General features: G+C 55.1%; 8 protein-coding genes across 8 annotated transcripts; 5 read left to right on the plus strand and 3 right to left on the minus strand.

Annotated features, from left to right (window-relative positions):
* Positions 1-519: 519 nt before the first annotated feature.
* N657DRAFT_658671 (uncharacterized protein) lies at positions 520-1,084 on the plus strand (the record flags this gene model as incomplete). The annotated part of the gene is made up of 3 exons (XM_062794917.1): positions 520-678; positions 746-939; positions 1,003-1,084. 3 exons carry the CDS (start codon positions 520-522, stop codon positions 1,082-1,084), a joined length of 435 nt encoding a protein of 144 aa, XP_062643908.1.
* A 624-nt stretch (positions 1,085-1,708) lies between these two features.
* Positions 1,709-2,885, plus strand: N657DRAFT_649489 (uncharacterized protein). Its single transcript, XM_062793736.1, has 3 exons — positions 1,709-1,893; positions 1,974-2,290; positions 2,360-2,885. Exons 1-3 carry the CDS (start codon positions 1,737-1,739, stop codon positions 2,759-2,761), a joined length of 876 nt encoding a protein of 291 aa, XP_062643909.1. The 5' UTR covers positions 1,709-1,736; the 3' UTR covers positions 2,762-2,885.
* A 331-nt stretch (positions 2,886-3,216) lies between these two features.
* Positions 3,217-3,975, plus strand: N657DRAFT_636818 (uncharacterized protein; the record flags this gene model as incomplete). Its single annotated transcript, XM_062791462.1, has 1 exon — positions 3,217-3,975. One exon carries the CDS (start codon positions 3,217-3,219, stop codon positions 3,973-3,975), a length of 759 nt encoding a protein of 252 aa, XP_062643910.1.
* An 886-nt stretch (positions 3,976-4,861) lies between these two features.
* N657DRAFT_625780 (GroES-like protein) lies at positions 4,862-7,013 on the minus strand. Its single transcript, XM_062790761.1, has 5 exons — positions 6,555-7,013; positions 6,243-6,475; positions 5,952-6,162; positions 5,410-5,891; positions 4,862-5,354 (listed from the first exon to the last, which is right to left on the minus strand). Exons 1-5 carry the CDS (start codon positions 6,709-6,711, stop codon positions 5,076-5,078), a joined length of 1,362 nt encoding a protein of 453 aa, XP_062643911.1. The 5' UTR covers positions 6,712-7,013; the 3' UTR covers positions 4,862-5,075.
* A 2,674-nt stretch (positions 7,014-9,687) lies between these two features.
* On the plus strand, positions 9,688-10,677 carry N657DRAFT_649494 (uncharacterized protein). Its single transcript, XM_062793737.1, has one exon. The coding sequence runs from the start codon at positions 9,804-9,806 to the stop codon at positions 10,572-10,574; it is 771 nt and encodes a 256-aa protein (XP_062643912.1). The 5' UTR covers positions 9,688-9,803; the 3' UTR covers positions 10,575-10,677.
* A 347-nt stretch (positions 10,678-11,024) lies between these two features.
* On the plus strand, positions 11,025-12,789 carry N657DRAFT_580474 (Rft-1-domain-containing protein; the record flags this gene model as incomplete). Its single annotated transcript, XM_062789463.1, has 2 exons — positions 11,025-12,664; positions 12,717-12,789. The coding sequence occupies 2 exons, from the start codon at positions 11,025-11,027 to the stop codon at positions 12,787-12,789; spliced, it is 1,713 nt and encodes a 570-aa protein (XP_062643913.1).
* Positions 12,790-12,845: 56 nt separating this feature from the next.
* Positions 12,846-14,940, minus strand: N657DRAFT_674475 (DEAD-domain-containing protein; the record flags this gene model as incomplete). Its single annotated transcript, XM_062795751.1, has 3 exons — positions 13,225-14,940; positions 13,057-13,169; positions 12,846-12,999 (listed from the first exon to the last, which is right to left on the minus strand). The coding sequence occupies exons 1-3, from the start codon at positions 14,893-14,895 to the stop codon at positions 12,846-12,848; spliced, it is 1,938 nt and encodes a 645-aa protein (XP_062643914.1). The 5' UTR covers positions 14,896-14,940.
* A 2,475-nt stretch (positions 14,941-17,415) lies between these two features.
* N657DRAFT_702771 (arad-like aldolase/epimerase) lies at positions 17,416-18,344 on the minus strand (the record flags this gene model as incomplete). Its single annotated transcript, XM_062797367.1, has 2 exons — positions 17,416-17,927; positions 17,981-18,344. The coding sequence occupies 2 exons, from the start codon at positions 18,342-18,344 to the stop codon at positions 17,416-17,418; spliced, it is 876 nt and encodes a 291-aa protein (XP_062643915.1).
* Between the last annotated feature and the right edge of the window lie 320 nt (positions 18,345-18,664).

An 18,664-nucleotide genomic window follows, 5' to 3' on the forward strand; every position in this document is an offset into this window, starting at 1 on the left:
CTCAATGTTTGCTCATTGTGCACAAAACTTGGCAACGCTGCATGCCTTGTCCTTCTTCTGTCCTCCTCGAGTTCGACGATCTTCGTCGTCATTCCCCGAGAAGATGCTAAGAGGTGACGAGAAGCTGTCATGCGCCGACCTGCGAGACTACGGCGGGCTGCAAACCAGGCAACATGGCTGCATGGCACACACTTGGGCATGTGAAACAGCGTCACCGCCGGGTTCTGCCTACCTGTTGCTGGGCGACCAAACAGGGCAGAGCCCCCAATCCTCTTGCAGGGCAAGAACGTTGGAGGCTGGAAGAAAGAGCTTCGAATTAGCTGGTATAAGTAGGTACATCATTTGACACGTCCCGCGCCCTTTGGAGGTTGTGATCGTCTATCACCACAACCCACCTCTCACCGTCTGTTAGCCAAGAGCGCGACGTGCTCTTCCAAATCGTGACAGCAGCTTCCTACTCTCCCTCCGATCGCACCATCTGCTCCTAAAACCCGCGGCAACAGCTGCCTAGCAAACACAATGGTCAACGGAGAGACGCGTGCCCGTACCGGGCTCTCCACATTCCTGCTCGCCAGCAGCGCGCTGGTCTGGGTGTCATCTGTCATTGTAATGGGCATTCTCGCCTACTACGTCTCCATTGGCTATGGCGGTGACCACATCATCTACGAGCTGGTGATTGTAGGTTTTGATCCTTCCTCCCTTTTGTGGGCGTCCCGTGAAGCTGACTAGGGCGGGCGGCATGCAGTCGGTCTTGACAACGGTCTTCTTTCCCTTGGCATACTTCCTCCGGCTCTACCCAGGCCACATTCTCCTCTTCAACTTGATCTTCTCGTACCTTTGGATCGTTGCCGTCTCGTTCGCGGCTTCCGACTGGATCGGACCTTACGGCAGCCCCTCAGCCCTGTTGGCTACGGTCGTGGCCTTCACCTTCATCGCATTGTACGTGACCTCGAAAAGCCGACACAAAACTGAAGAGTTAATATCGTGCTAACTTGGCCGCAGCTTCTTCTTGTTTTTCAATGTTCTGTACGACTGGCACTACGGCTTCTACCGGGGCGGCGCCCGTACCAGGGCGGTCGTCTAGAGGAGAGTCACGGGGATGACTGTTGCCCCATGCAGATCGACGTAAATCAACAACCCAAGGCGGATTATATGTGCTGGAGAAATCACGGTTCGAGAGATTGGAAGGAATGACTAACAAAAAGCAAACAAAGGCCATGATAGCGCGGAACCGTTGCAGGCAGGGAGCTTAGGTGGCTAGTTGGGACACCGGCAAGGGTTGGAGAGTTTGACTGTACCATGATGTTTCTGTTCTTCTTACTTTTTAGCGTCGTTACTTTGGTTTGCCTAGCGAAGATAACTCTTCCCAATTCATTATCCCTAATAAGACTAACTATAAGACCGACCTGGCATCTCTTCGATGCGAGGCCACGACTGGGTTGACGCCACTGACAAGAAATAAAGATGAGACGCGAGCACTACAGCGCTCTCGGGAATTATAACTGTCGAAATTACTGATGTCGAGTTTGCTGCGGGAACTTGTGGGTTGCCTCGGCTATTTGATTTATTTCCATGAATCCTACTGCAACACTACGGCGCAGCGCAATGCGAGCTCGGTTACCCGCTTACCGCTCAAGTTGTTAGTACAATACATCAACTGATCCGCAAGCCCTTCGCATCCGTCCTTGCCTCACCGACACTGCCTACGATCTGTGACACTTCACTCCATGTTCGCGATGTACAGGGCATTTTGTGCAAGTTTGTTTGCTGCCCAGTGCCTCTACTTCGCCGCGCTTGTCCAAGCACACGTCTTCCTAACTTATCCGGGTTGGAGGGGCAACAACCTGGGACACAATGACGACTCTCCGTTTGGAATGCAATGGATGTACCCATGTACGTATCAGATTCCATGTCTGCGGCGTAATCGAGGCATACCGCAAGGCAAGCGACTGACGATGTCGCTTTAAATGCAGGCGGTGGCCTGCCGGTCACCACCAACCGCACGTACTGGCCTATCGACGGCGGCGCGGTGGGAATGCAGCCGGGCTGGTTCACAGGACACAAAACGGCGTTGATGTACATCAATATCGGGTTGGGCGAGTCACCCGACAACTACTCGTGGCCGATTACCAAATTCCATCTGCAAGGCCCTACCGACGCGCCGTATCCAGACACAGTCTGTCTGCCCAAGCTCTGGCTGCCCGAAGATGTGAGGAGCCGGATCAAGAGCGGAGATCTCGCGACGATCCAGGTGGTCCAGGCCGCGAAGCATGGCGCCGGGCTGTTTACGGTCAGTGGTCGTCCCATGACTGGAGTCACAGGTGTCGGGAGTCGGGGACTAACTGGCGGTGAGTAAAAGTGCGCCGACATCATCTTTACCGACAATGATAGCAAGGTGCCGGCCTTGGACGAGTCAAACTGCTCCAATTCGACCGGTGTTCGCATCTCGGACGTGGCGATACTCGGCGCAGGGGAGCTGCCCACTGCCTGCGCAAGCCTCGGCCTGGCTGCCACGACAGCAGTGGCAGGCACGGAAGCAACAGGCTCGGGAGGGATGTGGGCATGGTCCTGTGAGGAAAACGGGCGGTCACAACTGTTCAACGTGTCGGGCGGCAATACGACGCGCTGCCCGTCCTCAAGCCCTTCCCCAAGTCAAAGTGCAGGACAACAGAATGGCGTGCAGGGCGTCGGGGCGAGGAATGGCCTCATGGTAGCGGTGCCCGTGGCAGCCACCCTTATGGTACTGCTCGGCGCATTGTAGCCAGCTAGAAAATAACGATACGGAATATCAGAGGCTGCTGCGTGCATACTAATGATAGGGTGGTAGAAGCATCTCGTTTTGTTTCTTTTTTTTTTAAAAAAAAAAGTTAACGTTATCAAAAAAATAACGTTATAACGTTAACTAAGTTAACTTAGTTACGTTATTCGTTAACTAACTATATATAACTACCCGACTGTGGTGGTTCAACCCCAGTAATTGAAAAGCGAAGCTGCAAAACACTGTAGAGCACGCATGCCCTAACCCTCCTCCACCATCTTCCGCTTTCGGCAGGTGGGGTAAAAACAAACCCCGCACTGGCGCGCATCACTGCATAAACAAACACCAGCGCGTCTTATACATAGCCAACTTTCCAGCGGGCGGAGCACTCGGAGCCTATGGGTGGCAAAGTTCGCCAACTCTCTCAAACTCCCAACTCTCGTACCGTCTCCAACACCATGAAAGCCGTCCCGAGCCCTGTCTCGGCAAGCAAGGCAGCGGGGTCCCATGCACGAGCACGGCCTCACCTCGCAACAGTCACCAATGCAAGTGTGACAGGGGCTGTCACAGGTCACGCTCGCCGCCAAATTGCCAGTGTCGACTCGGCCCACACTCCTCGGCTTGCCCTGGCTCATGGACACCACCGCGCAGCCCAGCACACACGGCGCATCTCGGGCTCGCAACGCTGTTTGCACATGATCAGCGCCCAAGTCAACAAACCCAACCATCAGACCAAGGTCGGCATGTGGCTCGCCCATGTCGATGCCTGTCGTGCGGCGCCGCAGCCGTGCCCAAGTCCGAAACTGAACGACACATCTCCCAACACAGTTTCGCCCGAGACGACTCAGATTATGTCGAGACTCACTTTGCCACGAATGCCTCTTGCGGATATCACGCCTCTCGTCTTGGCTGCCGAAAGTAGCTCCGAGTCCAGCTTCTGGTCGTTCGACGAAGCACAAGTGCAACTGGCCTCGCCGCCTCGGAGCCGTCGTCATGCTCCGGACCTCACCAGAGCCATCGACCTGCTTACCCCGGACGAGGCAAGGCGGTTGCTGCTCCTATCTGCGCAGTCCAACACGTCCGTGGCCACCGCCATCCGGGAAATTGCCTTGGTCCGGGCCGAACCATCCATGTCACCGAAGCAACTTGAGCTCAACGAGAGCTACGTAGCCGACACCTTCAGGTTTGACGATCCGCGGGTCTTTGGCGGCGCCTGAACCCACGACGTTCCTGTTGCTTCATTTATTAGAGCCCGTCTCAACTCACAACATGAATGTCACGAGCTGCCGAGCCTCTGACGTGCTCAGCTGGCACCCAAGCCCCGGCGTTTGAGCCGGTCTACGCGACGCCGAGCCCCGCCGTGTCCATGACGGTAAGCAATTCCCTGTCACGGCTCTGTCCGCTACTTCATGTACGACAGTGCCTCTCCACTTGGGCCGCGCTGATCTGCAGTTGTGGTAGGAACCAGTCTACCTTCACCTGGTCTGGCATATCCAAGGGCTTCAGCCAGCACACACCTCATACCGGTGCCGCCGGTGCCGCACACCTTCAGTGATGCCCCGCGCCTGGCAGGCATCTACCGCTTGAGGCGTGACAGTAGCACAGAGCTGCATGATGGGCAACTTCTGTATATAGAAGGCTCCCGGGGCGTGAGAGGGCACGCCGAGCATCAACGTGCGCTGTGAGACGAGATCAGGAGGCTTAACCTCTCTCAGGGACGAAGCCCACGAAGACGACATGGATGCTTGGGCCTGTATTGGACCAGGACGATCGCCATTGAGCAGGCGAGCGTCCCACAAATGATAGGATGACTCGAGGTCCTTCCAGATGGACAAGGCGGAGAGCGGAAAAAAAGAGGCAACAAATTCATATTACCATGTAGTTAACCTTTACTATCACCAGTCTAGAACATTTGTGCGCTACTTTCAGTAACCCCATAAGGTTACATGTGGTATCAAACGTAGTTACAGTACAGAACTTTGCTGGACCCACAGTATTGAACTACCAACACAAAGCTGTTGGAACCTGCAGGGCGACGACCGCTGAGATATGCGCTGGAAGAAGCTATTCCCAGTCAAAGCAGTGGATTGAATTTTTAAGGTTGTAAAAAGTGATTGATTGACCATGCTGTTGATGGGCATGGGAGAGGACTAAGTATGTAAGGAAGAGGGGTTGCGGTGCTGGCACCAATCAACCACCGAGGTCCGTTGAATGCAGCCATCAAGGCGGCTTCGTTTCGACAAAAGCACGCTTCTTCCAATTTCCGGGACTTCCACCTGATACCATGCTCAGCGCCTCGAAATGGACTCCCAAACCCTCACAGCCTGGTCAACTCAGGAGTGCCCTCGGCCCGCGGAAGCGAGAACTTGGTCTCGACGAAGACCTTCTGGATGTTGTCCTCGTGGGCATTGAACTTGTAGTAAACCTTGTCGATATCCTCCAGCCGGTAGCGGTGCGAAAGCATCTGAATGGGATCCAACTCGCCCCGTCGAATCTTTTCCAACAGTCCCTCCCAGTACTTCATGACCGGGGCCTGTCCGTTGCCGATGAGACGGATGCCGCGTTGCATGACGGAGCCAATGTTGAAATGGTTGGTCTAGCAGGAACGGTTAGCAGCATGCAAGAGTGTTGCTGAAGTCCGGATGCCTTACGTATCCCACATAGACACCTGTGATGCCAGCGCGCCCATAGTTCCTTACGCTCTCCACCATCTCGTTGAGGATCTCGCTTGTGTCCGTCTCGGCGCCTAACGACAATTCAATCCAGTGCATCCATCCCTTGGCGTACTCCCCCGCGGCGCACTCGATGGCCACGTCCGGGCCGCGGCCCTCATGGCACAGCTCCTTGAGCTTGCTGACAACCGTCTCCTTGTTGGTGACGCCGAAGCTGAGCTTCTTGTAGTCGATGACTTCGAGCTTATCCTTGTGCTCGGCCGGCCAGCGTTGTTGAAGGGCAGACAATCGCGGCTCCGTGTCAACAAAGATCACCTTACTCGCGCCCTCGCCGACGGCAAAGACGCCGGCCATCTGACCAATGGGGCCGGCGCCGAAAATGGCCACTTGGTCATTGGGGTAGACGGCCGTGTCCTTGACGGCGTTGTAGGCGGTTGGGAGGACGTCGGAGAGGTAGAGCGCTACACATAGTTAGACGATCATGATATGATTACAGCTGAGAGTTTTAAAGGGATACCCACCCTTTTCGTCTGGGACATCGTCCGGAATCTCTAGCAGGTTGACATCACCCATTGGTACGCGCACGTATTCGGCTTGGCCGCCGGCAAAGCCGCCCGTGAAGTGCGAGTAGCCGAAGAAGCCGGCCGACTGGGCGCCGTACATGGCCTTGGCCGTCGTGTTGGAGTTGGTCCGTTCACATTGCGATGACAGCTTCTGCTTGCAGTAAAAACACTATCGGGAGAGAAACTGTGAGCTGTTTGTGACCGACAGGGTAGCAGTAGCAGTGTGTTAGTTGGTTCCTTTTAACCTACCTCTCCGCAAGTGATTTGGAAGGCGGCAACATAACGCTTGCCGACTTTGATGTTCTTGACAGCAGGCCCGACCTGGTCAACGATGCCGCAGAACTCGTGGCCGAGGATGTCGCCTTTCTTCATCTGGATAACGGTGCCGTGAAGCAAGTGCAAGTCACTCCCGCAGACGGTTGTCCCAGTCACCTTGAGGATCACATCTCGGTCCTCGAGAATTCGTGGCTTTGGCACGTCGACTGAGTTGGTGAGACCCTTTTGTTAGTGATCGGTTTGTTGTACTCCCCAGGTCAGAAACAGCGCCTCACCGCCACATACCAACTTCCACCTTCATCTTGCCCTGCCAGACGAGGGCCTTCATGGTCTCGTTGGGGTCGCCTAGTGCTCCTTCGTAATTGGAGACATCCTGCATAATTTCTTCCTTCTGGTGGCCGATTGCCTTCTCGGCTGCATACGCAGCTTGGGATGTGGCCATGATGTATAGTTTAGAATTATCTCAGAATGGTCTTGGGAAGGATGTGGGAGCTGAGGAATCAAGTGAGGGCAGGTGATTTGAGATGTGGTCAACCGTCGAGTATGTGATGAATGAATCTTGTAGATGGAATGTAAACGTCCACCGGAACCCTTTTTGTTCACTGAGATTCTGAAAGGCACTTGCTCTCCCACGTCAGGATACCAAGGCATTATTGCACTCTCATTGGACATGTAAGTTGTGGGCAGGTCCGATGAACACGATGATGATGACGGCGTGGGGTCGTCATTGGCAGCCAAGCCGGCAACTGTCCACTTCTGGATCTAATCAAACCGTATCAACCGCACATAGAACTGTGACATTGCCACCAATAACTTATCCGGTGCCTCAAGTGTGATTCTATGGAGTAAGACCTGGTGTGAAAGAAAGGAATTAGGGTTGTGGTGACGTCATGGACATATGCATCAAAGCCCGAAACTCCGAGTGTTGGAACAGGTGGGTCAACCGTCAACCAACTCGGCACTCTTGGTAGACAATTGGACCGCGAGTAGGACGCGCATTTTGACGAGTTGCCCAAATCGAACCCTGATTCTGACTCTGAAGGCTTTCAGTGGATTATACAGAGATAGTGATATCGTTATGACTGAGACCTCCGAAGATAAGGTTCGGCAGATGAAAAAACGGTGCATTCACAGATAGCCGGTACCAGGAGTAACTACAGAAATCAGAGGAAAGTCACTTGCACAGGCTTCATTTGTCCTTATATTACCCCCAGGGAGCCAGAGGCTACGGAACACCAGAGGAACGGCAGCGACTGAACGAAGATTGAAGCTTCAACTACCTAGCGAAGAGTTTGAAGACCACGTCGACAGATATAGTACAGTCATGGACCGGCGCATGCCTCGGTGCATGGCATTCCGCCCCATTGGCGGTATCTGAGAGAATCTTTGCAGACAGAACTCCTTAACGATGCTAGGGCCACAGTCTTCACTATTAGTGATTCACTCTGTACGTTTCTTTGTGTGTTGGGCGCGAGGGAAAGCTTAAAGAACTTGTAACATAAACAATATTGTAGTTCATTCCCCTGGCAGAACAGTAGAGCGTGTTCCAACTGTGGCTGTTTTCGGCATGGCAATGGACAGTCTAAGATACTGTATCGAGAGACATGGGCAATGGTAAGGTAGGTAGGTATACAGATATATAAGGCGACCAACTCAACTCATTCATAATTCCGTCTGCAGCCTTCTTGTTCCTAACTTCCTCCTTTCCTCGGACACATCCTCTTCTCCGCCTACTCAGAAGCGATGGGGTTTCAACGGTCCTCTCAGTCCCCTAGAAGCGTTATTATACTCGTTGGCAACGGAATACTGGTTGAGGCCGCTCCCCTTATGTCAGACACGCAAGAAACCACGTCAGTTTCAGGAAGATGTTCAGGAATTGCGATCGGTCTGACTGTACTCGGATGCACCACCGCAGCGGTAATCCTCACCGGAATTCTCTACTTCCGCAACTCTGTTTGCAAGAGCTCGGTCTGCGGAAGCAATGTTGAGTTACGGCCCAGCCCAATTGAGAAGCGTTCAACGGAAGGAGATTCCGCTTCAACTCAGCTGCCTGCTGAGCCCCAGCCTGCTCCAGTAAAGGGAAACTTTGAGCGCTGGAAGGAAAGGCGTGATGCCAAACAGGACGTGCACAAGGAGTACTTGCGGAAAAAGCGGGCCGAGTTTGCTGCGCTGAAGATGAAGCAGGAGAATGACGGCGGCTTGGTGGTGCCGTCAACGTCTCCTCCTAGAGTCCTCGGTTCAACCGCCTCCCGACATTGACCTGGATTTTGAAAGTTGGCTTGCGGTGCAAGTACTTAATAGCCCGTTGATGTCCTCTAACCAAGGTAATGTCGGAACGAAGCCGCCTTGATGGCTGCATTCAACGGACCTCGGTGGTTGATTGGTGCCAGCACTGCAACCCCTTTTTCAAACATACCTGACTTAATCCTCTCCCATGCCCATCAGCAGCATGGAAAAATCAAGCACTTTTACCACTTTTCAATTCAATCCACTGCTTTGTCTCGGAATAGCTTCTTCTAGCGCATATCTCAGCGGTTATCGCCCTGCAGGTTCCAACAGGTAATTTCAGTCAGATGAGATACTGTTCTCAATAACGGCACAGCCAGGTTGCCACGGGGCGCAGGTGACTGGAAGGTTGGAGGTCGTCCTATTACAATAAAGAATGAACAGGGCTTTGCTGCGTAAACGTTGACAACCAAGTTTTTGTCAGTAACTGCCGAATGTTATATGACTGCTTGAGCATTGTGGCTCGACTTCCTTTGTTCATGTTTAAGAACCTACGTTACATTCAACTGACGCCCCATTCTTCCGTGGTTAATAGAAATCTCTACCTAAGGCATTTCTGCACTTCTAACGTACATTAATTATCAGCTGGTGGATCAATTCCGTACGCAACGCGTCCCTCTTGCACCCAACACCAGTTTCCTCTACCACATCAACAAAGCCAACAGCCCCGAATTAACCGCACCGTAGCAATTGGGCACAAAAGATGGGCAACCACTCAATTGATGATGATCCTGGTGTCTGCGTTGTTCCAAACAGTTGCAGGCCTCTTCCTGATCCTGGGAATCCTGGTGCCAAGCCATTAAGTCACACCTGAACTGCCCTCCCTGACCACCTGTCAAATCCAACAGTATGTTAGGTGCTGGAAGACGGAGTAAAGAAGGCTTCGCTGCTCATTTCTGTGCGTCCGGGGTTTTGGCGGGTGACGCCAGGTACTTGTACAGCGCCTTAGATCCTCTGACTGAGGAGCAGCGCTCGCTGCTGAGGTACTGTCCAATCACAGTCTCCGCGGCTTTTACGTTGTCAGAGTGATATGGTCACACGGATGGCACAGTGGCGCATGCGTGTCTGTACGATGATCTGAAAAGGGAAATGCGTGTGCGTGGCGCAGGGTGGTATTGCAATCTCCCGGACTAACCAACGAACCTGCCGTGGTGCAGATAAATGCACCACAGTAAATCTAAGACCCAACCGTGCCGAGGAGCGAGGGCAGGTGCCTTGGTTCTCTTCATTGCAAACAACAAAACAGCGATGGGGTCGACATCTCTAGTGCCGGTGATGCCTTCTGTACAGGCAAAGGGGTTGGTGACGCTCTTCCTTCCCGACTCGGAGCCGATCTCTCTCGAGGCCTCGGCCATTGCCGTCAACACGGTCGGACGCGATCCAGTCACGACGCTGCAGGTTGCCTGTCCGACAGCGGCGTCTCCCGAGAATGACGCGTGCCGGTCGGCGGGCATCTACCCAGCGCAGGTCTACCACACCCAGGGGCCCGTTTGGGGCGGGACGACGACCTACTCAGTTGACGACAGCACGACGACGTGGGTGTGCACGCTGGGCGGCTCCAACCCTAAACTGTCCGGCGAATGCACCAAGACGATTGTCAGCTCGGGCTCGACGCGCACTGAGACGGCCGAGTACGGCAACTGTTATGTCGTTGCCCACCAGCGGCCGATTGTGGTGACGGCCGGCGGTGAGAATATCAATTCGCGCCATTATCTGGAAATGGACGCCAGTCAATACGTCTCGCTGCGAAGCCGTATCCTCGCCGAGGACGGGTGTCCTGCAAGCCAGACGACCATTTGGGCCGGCGCAGCTGCTTCGACAACCGCTACTTCGGGTGCGACGACAGGCGCCTCTTCGACTGGCAGTTCGCCGACGACGACAACCCCACAGTCACAGACCCAGACGGGCTCGGCCCCGGCAGCTACGTCTACCTCAAGTGGTGCCGGAAGGGCCGGAAAGAATGCGATGGTGGCGGTGTTGGTTGGAATGGGGTTGAGCTTCATCCTTGGGTTGATGTGAGCATGAGCACGGACGATTCTGGGCATGTGTAAAATTAGATGTTTCTCACTACAAAGCGGGATTGTTGAGAGCGTGTGAGATCATATCGGGTATAATCCAGACATCAGATGCGCCTGCCGACAGTAGCAGGGGCAGGGGAGCAGCCTCAGAGTTGACAAAATCCATTAATTGAGGTTCGCAGTGTGATACGGATCCGTAGAGCAGCGATAAAAGCAGATGTTTGTGTTGAGAGACGCTTTGGGAGAGGGCGCTTCAGCGAGCTTTTAGCGGATGAAGTGCTCCACAGAGGGCCAATGAAAGCCACGTGGCAGCGCACACTGCGCTATCCCGCGATCCACAGTTCCCTCACCGTCACCAGACTTTCGAACATGCGATCAGCACAGAGCTCCCGGGCCGACATCCATCTCGAAATCCTGCAGCCAACCCACACCAAGCCTCCTGTGACATTCCATGCCGTCACAGAATGCCACAGGCAGCAGTACGCAAGCCCTGCGGGGCGCGTCGTTGTTGATCCTGCTGCAGGTGGTCTCGCGAGCCATCACTTTTGTGGCCAACCAGGTGTTGCTGCGCTTCCTGACGGCCCAGCTGCTCGGCGTGTCCACACAACTCGAAGTCTACTACCTGTCCGTCATTTTCTTTGCCCGCGAAAGCTTGAGGGTCGCCATCCAGAGACAAGACTCATCGGATCTTTCATCATCAACCGGGAAGGGGGGAAATGGGCCGAGAAACAACAACAACACTTCGGCCCAGGCCGCAGTCAACCTGGGATACCTCTCGATTGCTCTCGGCATACCCCTCGCATTCCTGTTTGGGTGGCTCTACCTCAGCTCTCTCAGCGCCGACACTCTCGCAGCCGCGCCGAACCTGGTCATCTCTCTCTACATATACGCCTTAGCCGCCGTTCTGGAATTGCTATCAGAACCCGCCTTCGTCGTGATGCAGACCCGCCTGCAATTCGGCACCCGTGCTACCGCCGAGTCCGCCGCCACCTTCCTGCGCTGCCTAGTCACTCTCGGGTCGGCAGTATGGGGTGCCAGCGGTGACGCAGGCGTCCTCCCCTTTGCCCTAGGCCAGCTGAGCTACGGCGCGGGCTTGCTCGCCGTCTACACCTGGCACGGCGCAGGGCTCGCAAACCGGGAGGGCTTCTCCCTCCTCCCCCGGCGCATCACCACCAACAGTCCCGCAAGCAACGACAACAAAGACCGCCTACCGAGCTTCACTCTCTCCTACTTCTACCGCCCAACCCTGCAGCTCGCCTCGAGCATGATGGCCCAGAGCGTGGTCAAGCACGTCCTCACGCAGGGCGACACCTTCCTCGTCAGCGTCCTGTCCTCGCCGACCGCCCAGGGCGTGTACGCCCTCGCCAACAATTACGGCGGCCTGCTGGCCCGCCTCGTCTTCCAGCCCATCGAGGAAAGCAGCCGCAGCTACTTTAGCCGTCTCCTCGCGCCTTCGTTGTCGTCCACCAACACCATCATGTCGAAAGAAACAACAACCATAAAGGAAGCCCGCACCGCCCTCCAATCCCTCCTCAAATCCTACCTCCTCCTCACACTAGCCGTAACAACCCTCGGCCCGGCCGCATCAGCTCCCTTACTCGCTCTCGTAGCGGGCCCCCGCTGGGCCGGCTCCGGTGCCGCCGCCTGTCTGGCTGCCTACACGTGGTATGTCCCCCTGCTGGCCATCAACGGCGTGGCCGAGGCGTTTGTTGCGTCGGTGGCGAGCGAGGGTGAGGTGCATGCGCAGAGCGCCTGGATGGCCGTCTTCTCGGTCGTGTTCGCGGGCACTGGGTTCACTTTGCTGAGGGTGCTGGACTGGGGCGCCGTCGGGTTGGTGGTGGCGAACGGGGTGAACATGGCATGTCGAATCGTGTGGTGCGCCGTGTTTATCAGGCGGTATTTCGCGGCGAAGGGGGTCGGGTTTGATTTGACGGAGGTGTTGCCCTCGCCAGGGTGCGTGTTGGCTGGGGCTTTGGTTTCACAGGTTGTGAAGCGTGCTGTGGCATCTGTGGAAGCGCCAATTGGAGCACCGAAGGCGGTGGAGGAGCTGGTCAAGCTGGCGGCAGTCGCGCTGCCATTTGTGCTGGTAGTGTAAGTTGACCTGTCTCTATGTCTATGGTATCGGCTGGCTAACAACGAGCAGGGCTGCGTCCGAACGACGGTTTCTGTACAGCGCGTTCCACGCTGTCCGAGGGCAGCAGCAAATGGAGCAGTAAGGGTCCTTCAAGCCTCCAAAACAGCAATAACACAACCTCAACGCCCCGCTATCTATCTAGTCGAACGTGATCTTGGTGGCCTTCTTGCTCGGATCCACATCCTTGTAGAATGCCCCGTATGCATCGTGCGCCTTCTTCTTCACGGTCGTGCCGAATTTGAGCAGATCCTCGGGAACGTCCTGCTTTGCCGCCCTGAGAATGTTGATGAGCCTGAACATGCAAGGTAAGCATAATGTCAACAGAAATTGCACAACCACGGAAGCTTACGATCCAGAATGCGCCTTGTCATGCTCGGTGAACAGTGTGATGGCCTTGCCCTTTTTCCCGGCGCGGCCCGTCCGCCCAATGCGATGAACATAATCCTCAATCGTCAGGGGAAACTGTGGTTGGTCAGCTTCCACTGTCCAAGTTCTCCAAAGGGGGTGCGGCACCTACCGTGACGTTGATGACCAGCTTGACCTCGGGGATATCCAGGCCACGTGCAGCAACATCGGTCGCCACCAGGACCGACGTTGTGCCGGCCTTGAACGCCTCGAGGCTGCGCGTCCGCTGTTCCTGCCGAAGATCACCGTGAATACTGGCCACGCGGATTCCTCTCCTCTCAAGGAACTGCTCCACGCGGACAGCTTCCTTCTTGTACAAGCAGAAGACCAATATCCTGTCGTTCTTTGCGCTCCCCTTCTGCGCCTCCCGGAGCAACTCCAACAGCCGCTGCTCCTTGCCGCGGGGGTCCACGACCTCGACCTTCTGCTCGATACGGCTGTTGGCCTGCAGCTCGACGGACCCATTCCCCTCCCCATTCTCATCGCCGCCCGCGCGGGTGCGGTTGCCGATGGTGACCTTGACCGGGTTCACCATGAAGCCCTCGGCCAGGCCGCGCACGCTCGTGGGCCAGGTGGCCGTGAACATGAGCGTCTGCCGCTTCTCGCGGGGCGGGCAGCTTCCGAGGATGAGCTTGATGTCCTCCTCAAAACCCTTGTCGAGCATGCGGTCGGCCTCGTCGAGGACGGCGAACATGACGTCGGACAGCGACACGGCGCCTTCGGCGAGGAAATCCTTCAACCGCCCCGGGGTCGCGACGATGATGTCGGCGCCGGTATTCTTGCGCAGCAACGCGCGCTGGTCGTCCTTGGACGCGCCACCGTACAGGCAGACGGTCGACAGGCCGACGAGCGAGGCCAGGGACGACATGGCGGCGTGGGTCTGCATGGCGAGCTCGCGTGTCGGGGACACTACGACGGCGCGTGCATGAGCCGTCTTGTCCTTCTTGCTATGGGATGGCTTTGGGGACGAGGCGAGAGACTCGACGCAGGGGAGGGCAAAGGCCATGGTCTTGCCGGACCCGGTCTCGGCGATACCAATGACGTCGCGGCCGGAGAGGGCGTAGGGCCATGAAGCGGCCTGAATCGGCGTGGGAGCTGTGTAGGCGGAGAAGGGTTTCTTGGAGAGCAGGGTCGAGGTCGGCAGGTGCGAGAACTGAAGGACTGGGCGGAAATTGGTGCCGGACTGATCTGAGACGGCAATTTCCTGCTTCTTTAAGAACGCCTGGATCTCATCCTCGGACAGGGCGCCTAGGGCCAGGGTTTGCTGGTACGAGTAGGCGGCGCCGTTGCGCTGGAGTGCGTCGTTCGTGGTCGGGGCGGGGCCGACTGTGGTAGTGTCATTGGACACTGCGTCCTGCGTATCCGGAGTCGAGGTTGACTCTTCTGCAGACTTGGATTTCTTCTTCTTGACCTTCTTGTCTTTCTTGTCTTTCTTGTCTTTCTTGTCGTTCTTGTCGTTCTTGTCGTTCTCGTCGTTCTTGTCGTTCTTGTCCTTCTTGTCCTTCTTCTCGGGCTTCGACTCCGATGCGGCCTCAACAGCGACAGGGTCCTGCTGGTCCTCTTCCTGGTCCGCGTCCTCGAGCTCGTCTTTCTTCTGTTTCTTCCCCTTCTTCTCTTTCCTTTCCTTCTTGTCTTTCTTGTCCTTCTTCTTCTTATCGGCCTTCAGGGTGGAGGGCTCGCCTTCAAGCGTGGCATCGGCAATCTCGCTCGTCTTTGGTTTCTTTGCGACCCGGACGCTCTGGTCCTCGCTGTCGCTGCGAGCATGCTTCTTTCCGGCCGACATAATTTTTCGGAGCAAAATTGAATCGAACAACAATGTCGTCAAACCTCGCGAAAATCAACAAATTCGAACTTGGAACGGACTGGAAGCGTCGGGGGGCTTGCTTTTTTGGAATTTGCCAAATTCTTATCGATAACGTTAGTACGTTTCTGTCCTTTCCCCACCATGACATGGCTCCGCAGAAAAATGTCTTGGGACGTTCTTTTGCAATTTGAACACTAATGTGAGGCTCCTTCGCAGCTTCGCTGCATTGCTGGGATCTGGACGGGAATAGCAGAAGGTGACAACCTTCGAGTCAAGGTCCTTCAAATCAAACTACAAAAGCCCCAAGCCCGAAGCGAACATCACACTCGTGACCATTCGCAGATGAGCCTTTTTCGTAACTGGAAATTACTCAAACAGCGCATTCCGCCTTCCTAATGTTACATGGCGACTGACGGAGGAAGCACCACCGGCCAGCAGTTGTGAATGGGTGACGACGTGCGACAAGCGGACGGGGATTCCAACTGTCCGTTGGAAAAAGACCTCGAGTATCACCACAATCGATCGGGAGTGTATTCTCGATAGTCCTCCAGGTATTCCACAAGTTGACCTCCTTGTCTGATGAATCTTCTACATTTTCCTCTGTCTCCTCTTCCTAGCAAGCCGGTGGATCCGCTTGTCAAGGCATGTAACTCGGGGTCTTGACCAGTACTCGCACAAGGCGTACAGTTCAGCCAGGGATTCTGGCCGCCGTGTCGGCCAGGGTGTAGAGGGGGGCGCTTCTCGCTGAGCTGCGGGTGCCACTGCTGCGCCGAGGGCCGTGACCGCCTGTCCACCATGGGGTGCAGCGAGGGGTGCCTAACATTGAATTGCAGGCGCCGGGTCTTCGGTGCGTCAATATCGATTGCTGAGGGTGAAGATGACCAAAGTCCGAAAAAAAAAAAAAAAAAAAAAAAGGCATTACCTTCCAGCAAATATCGTCGCTTCTGTTTGTCGTAGGCATTGTGTCTGGGTCTTTGTTGTCAGGACCGGATCAAACGGGGAGCGGAGACGAAGAATTATGGCACATCACCATCGTCTTCCACCGGGCGCGCTCGCTTGGTGGAGCGTCAAGGTGCCGGGTCTTACAGTGTCCGCAGATACTCTAAACTGGAATTCGACAGAAGTAGGTGTGTGACCAGCTAGATTACCTCCTCGCGCCGCTGTTGTGGTCTGAGGATCGTTCCATCCAGCCTTGGAATAGTCGGGTCTGCAGTTCCAGCAGGAATAGTCGATCCAGTAGATGTCGTTGTAACTCATCTCCGGAACGCAGTTTCGTGTCGCACTGTTGCCGAGTCGGTTGGGCAGCCTTTCCCCCTGACCAGAAGCTGTTCGCAAGGCGCGTAGTGTCCACAAGGACGGTATATCACGGGCCGGAAGTAACACATGGCGATGGGTGAGATGTGACTGGCACTCGAAAGGCGATGAGTTATTGAGATTGGCAGGGGGGTTGGCCCGAGACTTTGAGTGTCTCCAACTTGAGTACTTGGTGGTCAGACAGCTGGGAAAGAAAACTTGAAAAGATAGGGTGAAGAGTGGCCTTGAGACGCGTTTTATACATTCAGTCAAAAGAAATTCGAAACACATTCAGCATGAGACGCGACGTCGTCCTCTATCAGCATCACGCGACTGTCACCGTATACCATGCATGTCAACATCGAAAGAGTATGTGCGTACATTAGTACCTCAGGTACGATAACATGGAGGTATGGATGACGTGCATGTACAGGTATTCAGATACGAATGAAGCGGAACCCGCCCTGATTGTGAGATGGGATGTGAGAACCTGCAGGTAACGATGAGCCAAAGTATCTTGAGTATCTGAGCCCTCCTGAATACACATCTGACTTCAGTCAGCACACTTGAACTGCTAGTCACGCTTCAATCCCAATCATTGTCGGGATCTGGGGATTCTAAAACGGATACCGGCGCCTTGAGGCATGTTAGGGCTGGTAGCGGTATATGAATCCTCCAACAGTCATCTATGTCTCTGTCGTACCTACAATATTTCCTAGGCGTATACCAGAACTTCCATCATTATTTGTTCCACCGCCCAGGTATATACCATTGCCATTGTATCTCCATCGCAATCAAAATGTATTAATCAGGTCACACAACCAAGCCTCAAGCACCTTTGATTGCGAGGGTGCCCATGAGCTTATTGTCTGGGCGAAGGAGTGCGACAAGGGCCCGTGGCCGTATTTGTCCGGCATGTACCCGCCGCCATGCTATGATGATGAAATCTGCACGGAGGAATATCTGGGCAGGTTTTCTCTATCCGTGCCACTCAGCTGCCTCGCGGCCATCGGAAGTAAGATTTCGAGATCTTAGGCTAAGTGCTCCCAGGTGTCTACAGCCCCTAGCCCTGGATGATGCAAATCACGTTGGATATCAGGCGCTCATAAGGGGGACATGGAGTAAATGAATGGAAATTGGAACGACTGATCAACCGTCTCCCCTCCTGCTTAGCCATTCTCTCTCTCCAGGGACTTCCATTCTTACCTAGTCATCCGCATCCAGCTCATTCTCATACAAAGGATTCACCTGCACTTCCCTCACCCACAACTGCCATGGCCTCTCGACTGTCGGAATGATAGCCGACCATCCATCCCGGACCTGTTGGGGAGTCAGATAATCGATTCCATTGTGACCTCTGGCGGCCTTGCCGGTGTAGGCGTGCTGGATCTGAAGGGCTTCGGACTGGATTCTGGCCTGGACCACTGCATTGACGCCGAGGAAGGTCATGGTCTTGATATCAGTGGCGACGGCGGTGAAGCCGTGAGATTGCATGAGGACAAGATTATGGGCTGGGAAGCGGTTGTTGTCGTTGTCTGAGTTCGCGACGTCCTGGTCATCGCAATGGCCGGTGGCAGTAGCGTTGCCGTCGGAGTGCACAGGGCACGAGTCGAAAACGGCTGCAAGCGCAGCACCGAGACGGGGAGTGTTCACAAGAATGGATTGGGGGTCGTCGGGGCCGAGATAGTTGAAAATGTCAAACAGGGGAACCTCTGTGTCTACTCTGGTTGATCAATTACGGCGATATTCACGCCTCACTGATGCCACTTACCGAGGATCCAGGGCCGCAAGGGGACGTCAGTGAGGCTGTACAAGAACAGCTCCGGTGAATGGCCGTGCAAGACCACGTTGACGTCTGGGTATCGCTTGAGAACCTCGCTGTGAATGTAGCGTTCGATGGGCGGTTGTGGCATTCCAGGGCTAACAGGCTCGGCATCTGAGACGCGGAACTCGCCAATGTCGTCGGGGCTAGAAACCAGAGCGGGAGCGAGTCTGCCCATCAGGAAGAAGGTTGGCGGGTTGTCGGGGTTCCGCACCGAGAGGTGACCATAGCCATCAAGCACCCCGTGAAGGTGAAGAATGTGGAGGGCATGGATGTAAGTGGCCAACAGCTCTGTGATATTTGCCGAGACCATGATGACACCACCTTCTGGAGGAGACTGGCTGAAGGTGGCTGCGCGATCCGTGAGGTTCGAGGCGAAGTTGCGTAGGAGAGAGCTGGTTGGGGTAGTGCGGATACCTTAGTAAACAGTTGGGTCGTCTCATCAAGTCACGTAAATGTCCAGTCCGGCAGTCTCAGGTATTTGTAGCGATAGATCGCAATATTCTGAAGGTCCGAGTCTCAGGAGAGTGCTCTGCTCGAGCTCTTTCCCAACAACCAGACACTGCGCAGACCGCGCTCGAGCGCCCTATCGACCAAGCTAAGGCACATACCTAGCAAAGACAAAGTAGAGAG

The sequence above is a fragment of the Parathielavia appendiculata genome, assembly GCF_033297405.1.
Source record: "Parathielavia appendiculata strain CBS 731.68 unplaced genomic scaffold N657scaffold_19, whole genome shotgun sequence".
Lineage (NCBI taxonomy): Eukaryota > Fungi > Ascomycota > Sordariomycetes > Sordariales > Chaetomiaceae > Parathielavia > Parathielavia appendiculata.